At 44.8% G+C, this 19,849-nt stretch overlaps 1 protein-coding gene across 1 annotated transcript in view; it reads right to left on the bottom strand.

Moving 5' to 3' along the window:
• The window catches only part of LOC115129893 (striated muscle preferentially expressed protein kinase-like), a 61,048-nt gene that overhangs the window by 26,303 nt on the left and 14,896 nt on the right, over positions 1 to 19,849 (bottom strand). The window contains 16 exon segments of the mRNA XM_065023890.1: positions 1 to 118; positions 272 to 430; positions 672 to 745; positions 2,360 to 2,546; positions 2,734 to 2,865; positions 2,868 to 2,908; positions 3,008 to 3,096; positions 3,191 to 3,375; positions 6,490 to 6,672; positions 9,165 to 9,311; positions 9,445 to 10,067; positions 10,273 to 11,202; positions 12,737 to 12,875; positions 15,055 to 15,162; positions 17,479 to 17,513; positions 18,602 to 18,644. The exon segment at positions 1 to 118 is cut by the window's left edge and continues 72 nt beyond it. Coding sequence (XP_064879962.1) covers positions 1 to 118; positions 272 to 430; positions 672 to 745; positions 2,360 to 2,546; positions 2,734 to 2,865; positions 2,868 to 2,908; positions 3,008 to 3,096; positions 3,191 to 3,375; positions 6,490 to 6,672; positions 9,165 to 9,311; positions 9,445 to 10,067; positions 10,273 to 11,202; positions 12,737 to 12,875; positions 15,055 to 15,162; positions 17,479 to 17,513; positions 18,602 to 18,644 — 3,193 coding nt within the window.

Below are 19,849 nucleotides of genomic sequence, written 5' to 3' on the forward strand. Positions count from 1 at the left end.
TTCTTAGCGACGGCTGTGTAGAAGCCCTCCGTGTCGCTGCTGACGTGGGTGATGACCAATGAGTAACGGCCTCCTTCCTGCAGGAGACGCACATTCTGACTCTCCTCCACCGGGTTCTCTGGATGGAGATAAACACAATATGGTAGATTCATAAAGAGTCAACCAATGGGGTAACAAAGAGACATTACGAGCCATACTAGCCTACATTACCAATTTGCTGTCCATTCTGTACCAATAGGAAATACAGTACTTTCTAAAGAGAGATACTTACCGAAATGGTTCCAGGTAACGATGGGAGGTGGTGACCCGCTGACCTTGCAATCAAAACGGGCGGTGCGACCCTCTATGACCTCCAGGATGTCCAGCTTGCGTGTGAACAGGGGCTCCCTGGAGGGAGTGACCTTTAGGTGGGCACTGGAGGTCAACTCCTCTGGAACAGGAAGGAAAACCACCAGCAATTACATTCATGGTAGTTTATAGACAATAAGTGATTTACAAATGATTAAAAAAAGAGGTTTTAACTCATTGGTTGAAATTGTGTGATCATCATTTTTGGTTCTTGCCAAATAGTGTGGCTGTATCATTACATTACTTACAACGGCAGCGATTCATTACTGTCGTATAAACCCATTATTTGGCAAGGAAGTTTTCTTTCTGGAGTTGTCATTTACCTTTGGCAGTGCTCAGCTTGCAGGTGTAGGTTCCACTGTCGTCTTCATGTACTGAGTTTAACAGCAGCCGGCACCTGTAACAGAAATCCCCTCTGTCAGCTGCTTGGACCTTATTACACGCTCCATGAGCTAACACTGCCTCACATCCACTTGTGTGGGCTGTTTCTTTCATTAGAAAAAGTGAATGTCCATTCACAGTTTGCTTACGGATGAAACGTTGTTATGTCAGAAATTGAATTTTGAAGGCCCCCCCCATATTGCTCTGACAAACCATCCAATCTTCTCAGATCCGAGTGGATGAAGGAGAAAGGGGCATGGAAAGGAAATCAATTCAAAGATTGGAGGCACACCCTCTATCGCTCTCATCCATTCAATCAAGGGAAAGGGAAGGAATTCACTTAAAAGCATTGAGGCACCTTTCCCTTTCATAATGTCTAGGCCAGGGCACTCCAACCCTGTTCATAGAGAGTTACCCTCCTGTAGGTTTTCACTCCAACCCTGTTCATAGAGAATTACCCTCCTGTAGGTTTTCACTCCAACCCTGTTCATGGAGAGCTACCCTCCTGTAGGGTTTCACTCCAACCCTGTTCATGGAGAGCTACCCTCCTGTAGGGTTTCACTCCAACCCTGTTCATGGAGAGCTACCCTCCTGTAGGGTTTCACTCCAACCCTGTTCATAGAGAGTTACCCTCCTGTAGGTTTTCACTCCAACCCTGTTCATAGAGAGTTACCCTCCTGTAGGTTTTCACTCCAACCCTGTTCATAGAGAATTACCCTCCTGTAGGTTTTCACTCCAACCCTGTTCATGGAGAGCTACCCTCCTGTAGGGTTTCACTCCAACCCTGTTCATGGAGAGCTACCTTCCTGTAGGGTTTCACTCCAACCCTGTTCATGGAGAGCTACCCTCCTGTAGGGTTTCACTCCAACCCTGTTCATGGAGAGCTACCCTCCTGTAGGGTTTCACTCCAACCCTGTTCATGGAGAGCTACCTTCCTGTAGGGTTTCACTCCAACCCTGTTCATGGAAAGCTACCTTCCTGTAGGGTTTCACTCCAACCCTGTTCATGGAGAGCTACCTTCCTGTAGGGTTTCACTCCAACCCTGTTCATGGAGAGCTACCCTCCTGTAGGGTTTCACTCCAACCCTGTTCATGGAGAGCTACCCTCCTGTAGGGTTTCACTCCAACCCTGTTCATAGAGAGTTACCCTCCTGTAGGGTTTCACTCCAACCCTGTTCATGGAGAGCTACCCTCCTGTAGGGTTTCACTCCAACCCTGTTCATGGAAAGCTACCTTCCTGTAGGGTTTCACTCCAACCCTGTTCATGGAGAGCTACCCTCCTGTAGGGTTTCACTCCAACCTTGCTCATGGAGAAGTACCCTCCTGTAGGGTTTCACTCCAACCCTGTTCATAGAGAGTTACCCTCCTGTAGGGTTTCACTACAACCCTGTTCATGGAGAGTTACCCTCCTGTAGGGTTTCACTCCAACCCTGTTCATGGAGAGCTACCCTCCTGTGGGGTTTCACTCCAACCTTGCTCATGGAGAGCTACCCTCCTGTAGGGTTTCACTCCAACCCCAATTGTAACAAACCTGATGCAGCTTATCAACCAGCTACTTATTAGAATCAGGTGCGCTAGATTAGGGTTGGAGCCATAGCAGGGTTGGAGAGCCTTGGTCTAGTCCTACCCACCTCTTCCCGTTAAAGGTCATCTTGCAGTTGAGCAGTGCTGGCTGAACCAGTTTCCCATTGGACAGCCAGTCTACCTCCACATCCAGAGGCCCGGTCATGTGACACTCAAACATGGCCGACTCTCCGGCCGTCACCGCCACATCTCGCACCTCTCTGATGATGGCCAGGGCTTCCTGTGCCTGGGAGGCTGGGGAAAAGACAGAGGAGAGACCAACACAGATCTGTTACTGTTGCAGCTAGAAACACAAGCATTTTGCTGCACCTGCGATAACAATACACTTTGATTTGATTTTGAGCTTTTTCAAATGCAGCTGGCACCAACCCTAATGGTCAGTCACTGACGCTGGTCTTGTGGATTTTGGAGTGATCTTTACCTTTGACCTCTAGTTTGCATTCGCTCTGCTTGGTTCCGTATTCGTTGATGATCTTGCAGGTGTAGAGTCCTGCATCAGATCTCTGTGCTGAAGTGATGATCATTTCACTGGTGCCGTCCTCTGTCTCACGCAAATGAATCTGCCATTGGTTTTTAGGGTCACTTTGCCCCTCAACCTAGGTGATAAAAACATGTACATTCTGAGCTCTTGCAAAAGCAAACGAGAGAAAGACATGACAAACTGTACTGAAACACACTGAATACTGTATTCTTACCAGTACACCATAGGTTTAGGCTGTCCTCTGACTTTGACAGACATGGTAACCTCCTGTCCCTCTGTCACCCCGTGGTCATTCAGTGCTGCCTATCAAACCAAAAGACTAAGACTGTCTAAAAGCCGGTACATTGAATACTCAATCACCCTTAGACTATTGAGATGCCCCCTGAATCTTCTTTACCTGAAAGGAGGGAGGATCTTTGAAGAAGGCATATTTAGACTGTGGTCCCACCCCTCGTGAGGGTGGTTCTCCAATCTCCATGACCTCCTCCAGGGGGCTCAGGTACTCCTCGTCTGATTGGAGGGGACTCGTGACCTCCACCAGGGGCAAGCTGCTCGGCTTCCCACCATGCACCTGGGTCAGCTCTGGAGTAACAACATAATACTTGTTTATCATATACTGTATCATTTGAATGTATTTTAAGGGTGTCCCCACCAGAGGAGGCCGGTGGGAGGAGCTATCAGAGGACAGGCTCATTGTAATGGTTGTAATGGAACTGTATCAAACACATCAAACATATGGAAACCACGTTTGACTCATCTGCATTAATTCCATTCCAGCCATTATAATGTGCCCATTCTCCTATAGCTCCTCCCACCAGCCTCCACTGGTCCCTAAAAATGGTGCCCCGTTGAGCACGATCCTTGGCAGCATCAAAATGAACAGAACAAGCGCATTGTCCTGTCTATGCAACACAGAGCGATGCAGGGTAATAAACATGAATTTTGTAATATAGATCAAACATTACTCACAATAATTCCACAAAGACGTTTATGGACCAGCCCGATATGCCAAAGTTGTTAACAAAATGGACACATTGTAACTTGATAGTGTTTGTGAGGCATAAAGCTCAGAGAATGTAGCAATAAACATTAACTGAATTGCTAGAATATTCAAAATTAGCTTCCCAACAAGCAGCTTATGAGTGCTCCACTGTCTCCTGTTCTGCTTGTGTGTTGCTCTACTTGTATCACCATGGTGACAAGAGTGTTTGAAGAGATGGGAGATTTGGCTGGAGCGATGGAGACACACCCACACACACACACACACACACACACACACACACACACACATACATTGCTGAGAGACCCTTTGAAGTGACCAGCGCTGGACAGATAATGGATTAATCCCTGAATCCCTGACCTAATCATTCTGTGAGACTAGCCCAGTGCCACAGGAGCCTCACTGTCTCCACCACCAGCCTCTCCACAAGTCACAGTTCATTCAGCTCCACAGAGGAACCATAGTATTGTAGCAGCCACCTCTTTACAAAACCATGGGCTCCAGAATTCAATTTCACTGGCAAGATAGACAATGTTCTGACAATAGAACGAGAACAATCGACAAAAACTATAGATAAAATATGAAAAGCTTCTCTCCTGTTAGGAAAAAGAACAGGGTAGCTTAGTATATATAGAAACTGCTTGCTTCGATTGCTTGGCCACACACATGAAGAGATAAAGTGATCAACATCACAGAGACTAAAGCTAAACAAGGACGTCTGCAGAAAGAACAAAGGACATACAGGCATTCCAGATGTTTAGAGGTCTTAGAACTAGAAATGAATGAATAAACAAGTGAAAACCCATTGATGTTAAAATGTTCCAATTTCTTCTAACTATGCCTAAGAAGTTTCAGATGTGGAGATCGAGGACTCACCTCAGAAGTTACATGTCTGAGTCGAGCCTGTGCACAGACAACCAGCACCAGCTTTATTCCTGTAATGCTGCCAACGTTTACACAAATGCTGCACGAAGCAAGACTTCCTAGCCTGCTGCTAATAATCTACCAATTCAATCTCATCCTCCTCTCCCTCTCAATTTCCTCCTTCTTCTTCAGCTCCAAATGATCTTCTTCCTTCTCTCTGTCCTCCAGCAATATTACATCAACCCACATTCCCTGTAGCCTAAAGGCTTTGATACAAAAAAAAACTGATAAAATCAAGTCAGACTGCAATATTGCAGTATTTATGTGATTCATAAACACCAAAGACTTTTGGAAAGCATCTCATATTGTGGATATATACTCCAGTTGCAAAAACTCAGCATTTGATGTACGTGGGTTAAATTCAGACGTTTAATACCCTAAATCTCCTCTAATACACGACCGTATAAATCCCAACTTGATGTGCCAAAATCCTCACCCACCCCACAGAACCATAGCAACATGACTCATAATCTCGTTGTGCATGAGTTTGGCAATTCCCCTGACTCGAATCATGGCAGATAAAGAAAGGGTCTGTGATTGTAACATTAATCTCACACTGGGACATTACAACAGACTGCCATTGAGAACAAGAGGCTGCTATAAATACCTAGTGGTAGCCTCCACTGGCCTAATATGGCCAAGCAGGCCTGGACGCTGAGCTAGTGCCAGAAAACTACAGCAGTAGTGTTCACTCTACAGGGTAACACTGTGCAGAGACGTTACAGGACTGGATAAAGAGCTTGTGGCACATTCAAAGGAAGTTTCAATAGTTTGGCTTCCTCAAAAGATATGGAAGGAGTGGCTCTAAGAGAGCGAGAGACATTTATGAGCATATTGTATGTGTATTGGATTGTCACAGAGATCTGTGTGTTTCTGTTTAAGGTAATAATTATATTATTGCAGCCATTACTCAAGTGACTGCAAAGGACTGTGGTTGCATTTTGATTTGATGCATTAGTGGTACTGTTTGTCTGCATTGAGAGCTGTGGTGTGATTTATCTTTTTATATAACCACAATTCTAACTATTGACTATTGACCGAACCAACAGACATCTCAGCTAATAATACACAAACTAAAGTTTTATGTCCAAGAGGAATACTCATTCTGTTGACCAAGACTAATCCCCAGTTTTGAACATCCGCCTAACTCTGAAAACCCGGGGACCTTTAGTGACTGGAGGGCAAATTTTTGTTTTGAAATACACCAGGGGACCCAAATGCCTTTCACAAATTATGAGTTGCCACGGCAACTATCTGTGAATGGAGCTTGTGCTAGGGATGGGATGCCCCTTTGTTGTTATGAAGACAAAATGTCAGAGCAGAGCTGGCAGGGGATTAGGATGGGGACTTGTGGTGTTTTTGTGCATGCATCTGTCTGTGTGCGTGTGTGTGTGTGTGCGTGCATGCATCTGTCTGTGTGCATGTGTGTGTGTGTGTGTGTGTGTGTGTGTGTGTGTGTGTGTGTGTGTGTGTGTGTGTGTGTGTGTGTGTGTGTGTGTGTGTGTGTGTGTGTGTGTGTGCGTGTGTGTGTGTGCGTGCATGCATGCATCTGTCTGTGTGTGTGTGTGTGTGTGTGTGTGTGTGTGTGTGTGTGTGTGTGTGTGTGTGTGTGTGTGTGTGTGTGTGTGTGTGTGTGTGTGTGTGTGTGTGTGTGCATCCCAGACAACAACAACAAATGGTGTGCCTTTAATTCCTAGTCAATTGATCAACTAGAATGTATGACCTTCTGTGTTCATGCCTGTGTGAGTGTGTCTGTCTGTAACCCCGCTCACCTGATTTGATGTAGAGCGTGGCGTTGCAGGATGCTTTCCCGGCCGCGTTGACAGCGGTGACGCAGTATGTCCCAGCGTCTCCAGACCTCATCTGGGTTATCAGTAGGGAGTGCTGCTCCCCCTCAGCCCTGACCACATGGGACGGGCTGCTCCTTATCAGAACGTTACTCTTCTTCCAAGTCACTGCATTCCAAGGGGTCACACACAAAGACACATCCTAGACCACGCTCAGACAACTTAATCACAGTCCATTCCCTGTGTCTAGATGCAGAATGATGTGTGGCCCCTAAGCACCAATCCAAGGTCAGTTTGACATGCAAGAAATATTCAGACCCCTTCCCTTCGTCCAGATTTTCTGACATTACAGCCTTATTCTAAAATTATTTTTATTCTAAAAAATGTTAACTCATCAATCTATACACAATACCCCATAATGACAAAGTGAAAAGAGGTTTTTAGCATTTGATCAAATATATAGAAAATAATAAACAGAAATATCTTATTTACATAAGTCAGACCGTTTGCTATGAGACTCGGAAATGAGCTCAGGTGCATCCCGTTTCCATTGATCATCATTGAGATGTTTCTATAACTTGATTGTCCACCTGTGATAAATTCAATTGATTGGGCATGATTTGGAAAGGCACACACCTGTCTATATAAGTTGACAGTGCATGTCAGAGCTAAAACCAAGCCATGAGGTCAAAGGAGTTGTCTGTGGAGCTCCAAGGCAGGATTGTGTCGAGGCACAGATCTGGGGAAGGGTACCAAACAATGTCTCCAGCTTTGAAGGTCCCCAAGAACACAGAGACCTTCATTATTCTTAAATGGAAGAAGTTTGGAACCACCAAGACTCTTCCTCAAGCTGGCCGCCCGGCCAAACTGAGCAATCGGGGGAGAAGGGCCTTGGTCAGGACCAAGAACCCGATGGTCACTCTGGCAGAGTTCCAGAGTTCCTCTGTGGAGATGGGAGAACCTTACAGAAGGACAACCATCTCTGCACAGTGTTACCCTGTAGAGTGAATGCTACCGCTTGGAAAAAGCCACCTAAAGGACACTCAGGCCATGAGAAACAAGATTCTCTGGTCTGATGAAACCAAGATTGAACTCTTTGGCCTGAATGCCAAGCATCACGTCTGGAGGAAACCTGGCACCATCCCTACATGTACGGTGAAGCATGGTGGTGGCAGCAACATGCTGTGGGAATGATTTTCAGGGGCAGGAACAGAGAGACTAGTCAGGATAGAGGGGAAAATGAACAGAGCAAAGTACAGAGAGATCCTTGATAAAAAACCTGCTCCAGAGCGCTCAGAACATCAGACTGGGGCGAAGGTTCACCTTCCAACAGGACAGCGACCCTAAACACACAGCCAAGATAATGCAGGAGTGGCTTCAGGACAAGTCTCTGAATGTCATTGAGTTGAGTGGCTCAGCCAGAGCCTGGACTTGAACCAAATGGAACATCCCTGGAGAGACCTGAAAATAGCTGTGCAGTGACGCTCCCCATCCAAACTGATAGAGCTTGAGAGGATCTGCAGAGAAGAAATGGAGGAACTCCCCAAATACAGGTGTGCCAAGCTTGTGTCGTCATTTTTAAAATATATTTTATTTCACCTTTATTTAACCAGGTAGGCCAGTTGAGAACAAGTTCTCATTTACAACTGCGACCTGGCCAAGATAAAGCAAAGCAGTGCTACACAAACAACACAGAGTTACACATGGGATAAACTAAATGTACAGTCAATAACACAATGGAAAAGTCTATATACAGTGTGTGCAAATGAAATAAGATTAGGGAGGTAAGGCAATAAATAGGCCATAGTGCCGAAATAATTACAATTTAGCAATTAAACACTGAAGTGATAGATGTGCAGAAGATGAATGTGCAAGTAGAGATACTGGGGTGCAAAGGAGCAAAAAAAAATAACAATATGGGGATGAGGTAGTTGGGTGGGCTATATACAGATGGGTTATGATAAAGTGCAATGATCTGTAAGCTGCTCTGACAGCTGGTGCTTAAAGTTAGTGAGCGAGATATGAGTCTCCAGCTTCAGTGAGTTTTGCAATTCGTTCCAGTCATTGGCAGCAGAGAACTGGAAGGAAAGGCGACCCAAAAAATAGTTGGCTTTGGGGGTGACCAGTGAAATATACCTGCTGGAGCGCTTGCTACGGGTGGGTGCTGCTATGGTGAACAGTGAGCTGAGATAAGGCGGTGCTTTACCGGGCAAAGACTTATAGATGACCTGGAGCCAGTGGGTTTGGCGACGAATATGAAGCGAGGGCCAGCCAACAAGAGCATACAGGTCGCAGTGGTGGGTGTATATGGGGCCCAAGAAGACTCAAAGCTGTAATCACAGCCAAAGGGGCTTCAACAAAGTACAGAGTAAAGGGTCTGAACACTAATGTAAATGTGATATTTTCATTTTCAATTTTTAACAAATTTGCAAAAATTTCTGATAACCAGTTTTTGCTTTGTCATTATGGGTTATTGTGTGTATTGTGTGGAAAAAACGATTTAATCCAATACGGCTGTAGTGTAACAAAATGTGGAAAAAGTCAAGAGGTCTGAATACTTTCAGAAATCACTGTATTACCTCATCATGGTCCAAATGTGTTTGGGAAAGGCAAAAGCTGACCCCAGAGCTTTGCTTAACCTCTACCTGGAGATGACCTACCTATTGGGAGGGGGCTGCCAGTGATGACACATTTGAGCAGGACCTCAGAGCCAGAGGTGGCGATGGTGTCTCCCAGGGGCCTCTCAAACGCTGGTTTCTCAGCTGGCCCCTCATCTGCCGACATGTAAGAGTCATCTGAATCGTCTCCTACAACAGAAAGGCAGGAGCTGTATTACTTTCCTTCTATACTGTACATACAGTATTAATCTATTTAGGACAGTAGCACATTAATGTCTAGCTGATGTGTCGCCCAGTGGATACCTGCAATTCAGTGTCCTACCTGTCTCAGGAGACATAGGCTGACTTTCCCAAGACTTTCCCAAGACTTTTCCCTTCTTCTGAGTCTTGGAAGCCCTGCCCTCCTTCTTCCCTGCTCTTCTCGTCTTTTCTCTCTCTCTCTTCTCTCCGGCCTCCTCCTCTTCCATTTCCATGAGCTCGTCCTCCACCAGGATGGTAGGAATGGTCATCTTCAGCGAGGGAGATGTCCTCCCCGGCTCTCCCTTCCTTCTCTTCGTTAGAGGGCTGATGGAAGGGGTGGAGATCGGGGTGGGGGACAGCCGTGGTGGCTTGGGGGGATATGCAGAGGCTGGCTCTTTGGCATTGGTCGGTGATGGTCCTCCCTGCATGGTGGGGCTTGGAGACCTGGGGCTTGGAGACATGGGGCTTGGAGGCCTGCGGTGGTGTAGAGGTTTCTCAAGCTCTTTAGGAGAGGAAGGCCCTTTGGGGTAGGTAGGCGGTGTTCTTTGTGCGGTAGGGGTTGGAGACCCGGGGTGGTCCATCCTGGGTGGAGGCTGCTCCAGCTCTTTATCAGCCAAAGGCCCTTTGGATGTTGGAGATACAGGTGGTTGTTCCTCGGCCGTGTGTGGAGGCTTCACCGCTGTGGGAAAACTCCAAAGACCTTCCCTGTGTCAAATGCATTATGTAAAGTTGGCACAGAAAATAGAATAGAAAGGAATTATGTCATTTATATCTGTAATGTGTGTGTACATATATCACTATTGAGCTGTCAGAGTAGTGTGTACCAACGCACACAGGCACACACACGCGTACACACAAATCGACCAACACAAAAACACACACACAATGTTAATGGATCATCTCAGCCTACCTGGTTGGGCTTTTCCGCGTGACTCTTGATGAGGGTGATCGTTGTCCTGGTAACTGGTTAACCAGTACTGTCTCCATGGAAACAGAGCCTTTCCCCACACTTTTAGACTCAGACGGCTGAGCTGACGCTGATGCTGAATCATGCTGCTCCCGTTGAGGAACATTCCTTTGATCTGTCAGACCCTTCTCATGGGATTGGGATGATTTTCGGGATGAAACACCCTCTTCAATGCTCTTCCCTAATAGTCCTCTCTCCTCCAGGACCTTCGCTCTCTCTTCCAGCTTCTTGACCACCTGAGGGGGAATAGGCTCCAGCTCGCCCACGGACTGTCTCTCCATCTGGGGCAACTGCTCGGTGGAGTAGGCCTTCTTCAGGTTGGGCCTCCCCACCAGCTTCTTGATCCTGGCCAGCTCCTCTGTGAACTTGTTCTGGAAGCTCTGGACCCTCTGCTGGTAGCTTGGTTTGTCCTCCAGAGACGAGGCCCTCTTCTTTCCGAACGTGGAGCGCCTCGAGGCCGCGGCATCCGGCTGGCTTGTCCCCTCCTCTTTGGAGACCCCCTCCAGATCGCAGGATGCCGCCCGGCCGAAAGAACGCCCAGATCTGACCCCCGCACTCACCTCACTCACCTTTTGTTCAAACTCCTTGATCTTGTCAAAGATTTTGGGTGCGGCGCGGGCCAGTTTGGGTGTCTTGCCACCACTGCTGCCGCTGCTTGAAGTATGGGAGGAGGCTCCTGAAAACATCCCTGGGAGTTTTTTGTTTTTGACCACAGCTCCTCCTAGGGAAGGGTCTTGGGTACTGTGTAGGATGACACTGTTCTTATGGGAGCTGAGAGATGTTGTGGGTTGGGATACAGTTTGACTGGACTGGGGTGAGGCAGGACTGAAGGATGGGCCTGTTTGGGTTTGGGGGAGAGAAGGAGATGGGATCCTGGAAGATGGGGGTTTTAGGGAAATGGAAAGTTAGACGTATAGAGAAGGGACAAGGAGAGGCCCAGGTTTTTGGAAGAGGAAGAAAAGCCATTGGATGTGTGTGTGTGTGTGTGTGTGTGTGTGTGTGTGTGTGTGTGTGTGTGTGTGTGTGTGTGTGTGTGTGTGTGTGTGTGTGTGTGTGTGTGTGTGTGTGTGTGTGTGTGTGTGTGTGTGTGTGTGTCTACTGCTTTATGAAATAGTAATACTGTTTATAGTCAATATAATTTGAGTGTTGATTTCTCATCAGGACAGAGGTACCTTTCACAAATAAACAGAACATGGAATGGCCATAAATGAAGTGATTTTAGCACAGATAACACTTCACTTATATGGACACAAACCTCAATACACTATAGTAGATAATGCATGGGTCTAACACAACATGTGTAGGAGCCAAATAGATCATATTGTATATTTGTATGTTTCCAATTCATGATCCCTGTCAAGTGTATGTTCCCCCTGTACAGGCCAATGGAGAAAACAGTTAGAAGTCATTCAAGCTCCAAGGCCTACTGGGAGTGACTGGAATGGCAGCACACAGGCTTTTGCCCAGACCAGACCAGACCATGAATGGTCAATGTTATCATGTTGCAGTGACACATAGAGAAATAATATGAGCGCTGTATGAATTAATCTAATACTAACTCTTCCAACATAACCAGGAAAGACCCCTATTCATCAACTATGAAAACAATCACACATCCCGTTGACACACACACCTCTCATGTTAGCTGGACACAGTCAGTTTAGTTGGGATGAAACTAGCTCGCAAAGACATGCAGACAAACATCAGCTTTGATTCACACGTCCATTCATGCGTGTGACACCAACGCTATGAAGATATCCAGGATTATCTGACGGTAATACTAGTAGAACACGGGAACCAATTTGGTCAATATACATGGCATGCAGCAAAAACCCAGGGAAACCGAAGGCTTCAGTGGTACTTTTTGATATCATAATAAACTCGAACCAAGCTCAAGACAGAACTGAACACAGCTGGAAAATGTAATGGCATGAAGTCAAAGGAAGGTATGATTTAAAAAACTGAAATAATATACTATCGGAAGCAATGATGATTTGTAAAAAGCTAAAAGGCAAGGACACAAAAGGAAATTTAAAATACATTATAAATTCGATAGAAAATTGGAAATCTTTGGGAATAAATGGATCTTGGAAAATCATGATGTGTAATATAATATTTTGTGTTTGTTGTATCTGTTAAAGTTGGGAAATTGGTTTGGAGGCCACTCTTTTTCTAATCAGTGAAAAGAAGAAGTTGTTCCTATAAAGGCATGGAAAACGTTCTTCCCCTGTAGAGGCTGAACATGCTTCCATAGTAGTCGCTTCCTACAGACACACTTTCCTCTGACCCCAGCATGGGTTGGTTAGTGCGAGCCAGGTTAGCGTGTGACGCCCGGATCAAGGGCTCCACACCCAGGTGTCTGACTAGGGCCCCTGGCCCCCCATCGGTCCCGCCGCAGAGAGCTTGCCTGCCGGGGTGTGTTGGGTCCTGGTCCCCTGGGGGCCGCGAGCCCAAAGCCATGAGCTCCCTCTCCACCACTGGGTCATGGCCCCCAGGAAGGGTGGCCCTCCGGTCAGGGCTGGAGTCCATCATCCTACATCCTTCACCTGCAGGGACAGAGGACAGGGGTCAGGGGTCAGTCTGGAGATGGAGACTTAGAGAATAATGTGGATTAGAGAGAGAGAATTTAAGGAATAAAGGAGAGAGAGCGAGAGGAGAGAGAGGAGAGAGAGTGGGGGAAAGAGAAGGAGAGAGCATGAGCGACAGGGAGAGGGAGAGCAAGAGAAGAGGAGACAGAGAGAAAGAGAGAGACAGAGAGAGAGAGAGAGAGAGAGAGAGAGAGAGAGAGAGAGAGAAAGAGAAAGAGAGGAGAGGGAGGGAGGGAGGGAGGGAGGGAGGGAGGGTTAAGACAAAGCACTAGAGGAATGTCTAAACCAACAAAGATGATTGATTAAGTAGAGAGGCGGGAAAGAAGGAAATAAGCAAATGTGTTCCACCCCAAGCCCTGAAACAACCCCCGAGCTCGATCAATCAGATAGTGTTTGACATTTTATCGACTGGAGTTGGAGACAGAAATGCGTCGGCAGCTGAAACAACTTGAAGTCAGCAGCTTCCTTTAACGACTAAACCCATTTATTGGGACGAGACTAGGAAACGGGGGAAAATAAAGCAAGCAGCATCTCCCACGAGCACTGAGGATTCTAAACAGACTCAGCTCCACAGACATAACACAAATTCAGATCTCTAAAATGCTCAATATGAGCAAACTGTAGTAGACGGAGGATGGAGCCTACTAATAAAAGCACACAGCCTTCCAAAATCTTGCCATGCAGATCCTTAAAAGCCTCTCTGGCACTGCGGTGGATCCCCTCTGGCAGTGAGGTGGATCCCCTCTGGCAGTGCTTCTCCGGGCACTCCGGATGGAAGGAAGGGGAGTGGTCTACTAATCCTCCCACGCAGGTGTGGAACGGGATTTGTTTTAAATGGGTCTTCCATTTCCCATGACTCATTCTGAAGCTAATGATGATGAAAGACATTATCCTCACACAACACCTTACTAACCACAAGCATCCTATGTGTATGCATTATCGGTTAACAAAAGGTTCTGTCCAATTAAGATTTTTACTTTTATTTTGGGGGGAAAGGAATTAAATGATCTGGTGGAATATAATTGACATGCATTAGCTACATAATTAGTGAAGATGATTTCTGTGCTGAGCTAAGGGACAGTTATTCGAGGAAATGCAATTTGTGTTGTTATCTGGTTGATACTTGGTAATGTATTCAACATCTCACTGCAGGTGGGGCGAATGAGTGAAAGCCAAGTCTTTGTGTTGGTTCCTTCGTATGAAAAGAACAAACACTGAATCCCTCCTCCACTCTCATTTGATAGCGCCATTCTCTCACTTCTTCTCTCCTCTCGGTCTGTCAACACGAAACCTTCGAAAGTGCAAACAGTCTCTTGAAAATAGATTTGTGCTGCTAGAGGAGTGTATCCATATTCATGGCCTACATTAAAGACAGGCTGGTGACCCCTGTTGTGAAGCATCTGCTTTGGTGGCACCGATGAGCACTGTGATACCCCCATAACAAATCATCATCAGTTCCCTATCAAATCCTGTTTCATCTATATTTCCATACACAAATAGTTGGTGCTGCTAAGTAAAGGGGTGGTTATGATGTGATGTTCACGATGGGGAAATGCTCTGTTTTCTGAAAGCCAGGGCTCTCTATCCAGACCACAGACAGACAGACAGACAGACAGACAGACAGACAGACAGACAGACAGACAGACAGACAGACAGACAGACAGACAGACAGACAGACAGACAGACAGACAGACAGACAGACAGACAGACAGACAGACAGACAGACAGACAGACAGACAGACAGACAGACAGACAGACAGACAGACAGACAGACAGACAGACAGACAGACAGACAGACAGACAGACAGACAGACAGACAGACAGAGAATGCAACGGCTCCAACCGAGGCAGCATGTAGGTCAGAATGTCACATTGTCACACCATTACATCATGGCGTGAAGGATTAAAGGAGTCTGTCACATCATATATACGTTTCATCCAACGAGTAGGGCTTATGCCAACATACACATAGTGCCATAACCGACAGTCACGTTAAAGCCATGCAAACACATGCATTTACTTAGTGCCAGAAGAATTATGCTTATGTCTTAATCCTGGAAACCTGATTTACAGACTTGATTAAGGATGGGCCTCTAAATCACAGATCATAATCAAGTTAATGAATTAAGTGAATTACCTGCAGGCACTCTACGGCCAGCCTTGTCCTGGTGCCGCCCGCCAGGTCCTTCCTTGGTTTCCATGGGTACCTGGGGCTCCGTGGCTTCATCCTCTGTGGTTTCAGAGTCTGAGGGGAGGAAGATGAGGAAGAGGACGGTGAGAAGAAACCGAGAGAGGAATAAAACAACAGCTGAGTCTGAGTCACAGTGACAAATGACACTTCATTTTCACTTAGCGACAGAGAGGATAATGGGCAATAGAGTTGAGCTTTGGCAGGTCTCCTTCAGAGGTAATACAAGGGGGAGTCACTGAACCGTGTGATAAAATAATTGATATGTTTAAAGATAATGATTAAATAGTTTATGAAACGTAACCATCAGGGTTATAGGGAGTATGTTACTGGTAATGAGCATGTATAAGGAATAGATTAAAGTCCATTCCATTCATAAGTCCAACTAGGTTGGACTGGGAGGACAACGTCAGTAAACCATTATACACTCTTTGCCTAAGAAACAGTGCCCTTTAGCCCAATTTAACTGTGTTTGAACCGACCTGGCAGGAACTTTGAGAAACTTATGAGGACAGGGTTTTCTTCTTTTTAATTTTCCCCTAATCTCAGAGGAATGGAACCGTCAAAACTGGGTGTGATACACAGTGGAATGAGAACCAAAAAACTCAAATACTATTTGTGATTATTCAAAGTAGTATACCTACTGTTTGCACACTCTTGAAGTCTCTCAACCAGCTTCATCTGGAAATGGATGTCTTTGTATAATGGACTTTTGGATGCGTTCTCTGAATAAACTGCACCCAAACCATCTTTGGGTTGCTGGTCTTTGACCAATTATTATTATACCCAAAATAGGTCTTACAAACCTGAAGGTGTTGGGTCAAAGTTCATTGATTAGTTCCATTATTTTCATTGGGATTGAAAATTCTGTGACACAGTGATGTGAAGCCAAATGTAAATCTAGAAATACACCACTAGACTGGTTGAAATACCAACAACGACGTTCTCCAGACTGGCTTCCAGTCTGATGAGATCATCCATTCAGCTACTCTGCGTTTCACAAAGGCATGGCGGTTGGAACCAAAAATAAAACTTTTGGACCAATGGACAGATTTCTAATGTCCATTGCTCATGTTTCTTGGCCCAAGCAAGTTTCTTATTATTATTGGTGTCCTTTAGTATTGGTTTCTTTGCAGCAATTCAACCATGAAGTCCTGATTCACACAGTCTCCTCTGAACAGTTGATGTTGAGATGTGTCTGTTACTTGAACTCTGTGAAGCATTTACTTGTGCTGACATTTCTGGGGCTGGTAACTGTAATGAACTTATCCTCTGCAGCAGAGGTAACTCTGGGTCTTCTTTTCCTGTGGTGGTCCTCATGAGATTCAGTTTCATCATAACACTTGATGGTTTAGGCAACTGCACTTTAATAAACTTGCAAAGTTCTTGAAATGTTCCAAATTGACTGTCCTTCATGTCTTAAAGTAATGATGGACTGTCGTTTATTGCTTATTTGAGTTTTTCTTGCCAAAATATGGACTTGGTCTTTTACCAAATAGATCTATCTTCTGTATACCCACCCTACCTTGTCACAACACAACTGACATATATTTAGATTAAATATTCTACAATGTAGAAAATAGTAAAAATAAAGAAAAACCCTGGAATGAGTTGATGTGTCCAGACTTTTGACTTGCACTCTCTCTCTTTAATAGATATTAGCACCCAATATGTACTGTAGCTGTGGCCCTTTATGTGGAGGCCTTGTGCAAATCATCTCAAAGGAGAGAAGTCAATTCAGCGACCTTTGATGAGATCAATAGAGATGTTACAAAGAAGCTGACATTTCTAGGGAACATGTTAGAAAAAACAAACCACATTAAGAGACAAAAGGACCATGGCTGAAACACGAGAAGAAACTGTCACATGTTCTAAATGGTGTGTGGTGCAAAACCCTGTGCAAATGTTTGGAATAGAGTGATAGACATATTCAAGAGACAGAGAAATCAAATAGATGGAAAATGATAAAGAAAGAAAGGGAAGAGGAAATGAGTCCAGGCAAACATGGGAGGACCTCATTCACAACAGTATCTTGGCTTGTACATTGATGTCAACAAGAAGGAGAGGGGGAGAGAGAGAGAGAGAGAGAGAGAGAGAGAGAGAGAGAGAGAGAGGGGAGAGAGAGAGAGAGAGAGAGAGAGAGAGAGAGAGAGAGAGAGAGAGAGAGAGAGAGAGAGGGGGGGTAAAGGGGGAGAGAGAGAGGGGGGGAGAGAGAGAGAGAGAGAGAGAGAGAGAGAGAGAGAGAGAGAGAGAGGGAGAGGGGGAGAGAGAGAGGGGGGGGGAGAGAGAGAGAGAGAGAGGGGGGAGAGAGAGAGAGAGAGAGAGAACGGACAGATGACAACGAGAGCGCGAGAGAAAACAAGACTGGTTTACCATAGCTTTGCTTTCGGCAGGAGCGGAAAACTTCGCTTCCATAGTGGCAGGAAGAGAGGGCAGACGGGAGGGCACAGTTACTATAGAAACCACCATCTCTCTCACCCACACGACCAATCGGCTCCATACCCATTAGAGTCTAAAATCACCAGCCCAACTGCCAACCCTGACACATATGCTTAGATAGCCTACTGCTGGAGCTTGCTGAGGAAGAGGCAAGCAAATGGGTTATGCCTCATTTCACTGTCATGTTGCTTTGGATAACAGTATCTGCTAAATGACAGAAAAGGGAGTAAATGTGAAATAGACAATAACAGCGATCATACAGTTTTAACAGTCAATTTCCTTGTGTATTTGGATTCACCCATCTGTACCAAGTGGATGGGACTAAATAGCTGGACACACACTGTGCAAGGAATATCGACTCAGCAATATGAGAGGCTGTAGTTCAAAATGTCTCGCTGCAATACACACCGTGGATTAGATTAACAGTTGGGTGGAAATATGATTTGGAAAAGGAGCTGTGAGCATTTCTGTTTGACTGAGATTCCAGATGTAATGCTAAACTAAGACCCTCAGAAATGATTCATTCTGTGATGTTATGCAGAGAGGCAACAATATGGTTACAAGAAAATTGCTTGTGGGGGCGGAGGAGAGGGCTTCTGACAGCTAAATAATAAAAAAGCCCACTGTCTTTTTCCTAGCAGCAATTAAAACATGAAAAATGCATGAAATCTCTGCACTAAATCATTTTTTTTAACAAGGATCTGTTTTAATACAGAAAGCGTTAAGTGGTTCTCAGATACAACAACAAGCTAAATACGCACAGTAAAACTCAGTTTCTGTGTAATAACTATGTATTAATAACTGTGTAATAACCATTATTAATTGTGTAATAACCATTATTAACTGTAATAACCATTATTAACTGTTTAATTACTAAGTAATAACTGTGTAATATCCATTAACTGTGTAAAACCATTATTAACTGTGTAATAACCATTATTAACTGTGTAATAACCATTATTAACTGTGCAATAATTATTATCAACCGTGTAATTACTCTTATTAACTGTGCAATTACTAAGTAATAACTGTGTAAAAACTCATACAGAAAACACACCATGGGTGAACCTTCCAAACGTCTTGGTGGAGTGTCCGGTCCTCTGGAATAATAGAGAGACAGAGGGTTGCATGAGTCAAACCAGCAAAAAGTACAACAGCCATGAAATGTAATGAGTTACTGAAATCAGAGGATAACATTTTTGTCAGAATCCAAAAGAAAAGGCCCAAACAAGAGAAGAAGCTCATATCTCAAACTCCATAATGTCCTGCATCCTACATCCTTATAACCTAATCTAAAACCCTACACACTGATAACTTGATAAGTCATTACTTCCAATGACTCCGATAACCTTTGATGACTCCTATAACTCCTATGACCAACCATCGATCAGGACCTTGAAGAGCTCAATGGAATGACTCATTACTGTACAGAGACACAGAAAACCCTGAAGTCAGAGTAAAGTAGTGATTCAACTGCTAGATCAATCAGGCTGCTCTGCTCTCTAAGTACCATGCCTACTGCTATTTGCCAGCCAGAGCCTGTTGATGACGTGTTGCCTGGTGGCCACAGTGAGACAAAAAAACAACCGAAGCAACTAGAAGTGTCCATTGTCAATCTCCTGTTCCTGATTATGGGGAACTCTGGGTAATCATATCAACACATACAGATGTAGGATTTTAATTTGAGCCAGTTTGATACAGTAGGGAAATAATCCTGCAGCAACAGGAAATGTGAATTATTATGTGGATTAAAGTATTAATATTAATTATAATGTTAATATTATTATATTAATGGACATTTTTTGTAGGGGTTGCAGATACATGTTTCATTAGGGCTAAGTTGGACATTTAAAAACAAAAGGGGAAATACAAACTGTAGAAGCCTTTTTAAAACTTGAATAGACCCCAAGTTTGCATCTCAGCAACAAAATAGTGATCAAATTAAGATGCTACATCTGTAGGGAACCATGAAAACTAAAATATAACACACAGAACAGGCAGAACCAGGCACAAACTGCATTTCTGCACAGTAAAGGTTTCTGGCTTGGCAAGGCTAGGTAATCACTGGGCACCATAGTTTCCTCAAAGCTCTATACTGTTTATGCCAGAGTTTGGATATTTTGGATATTTCACATTTATATGGTTATTTCTGAATATCGACTGTGTCGCACATACTGTACCACATAATTGTACTTGGTCATCTGGTGCTACATATCAGTTGTCTGCACTGTGGCCCAGTGACACACTTCTCTATTCTCCACAGATCACATTGGGGATAAACCCAAATGTCAAATCCAAAATATCA

The sequence above is a fragment of the Oncorhynchus nerka genome, linkage group LG2, assembly GCF_034236695.1.
Source record: "Oncorhynchus nerka isolate Pitt River linkage group LG2, Oner_Uvic_2.0, whole genome shotgun sequence".
In the NCBI taxonomy this organism is placed as follows: Eukaryota; Metazoa; Chordata; class Actinopteri; order Salmoniformes; family Salmonidae; genus Oncorhynchus; species Oncorhynchus nerka.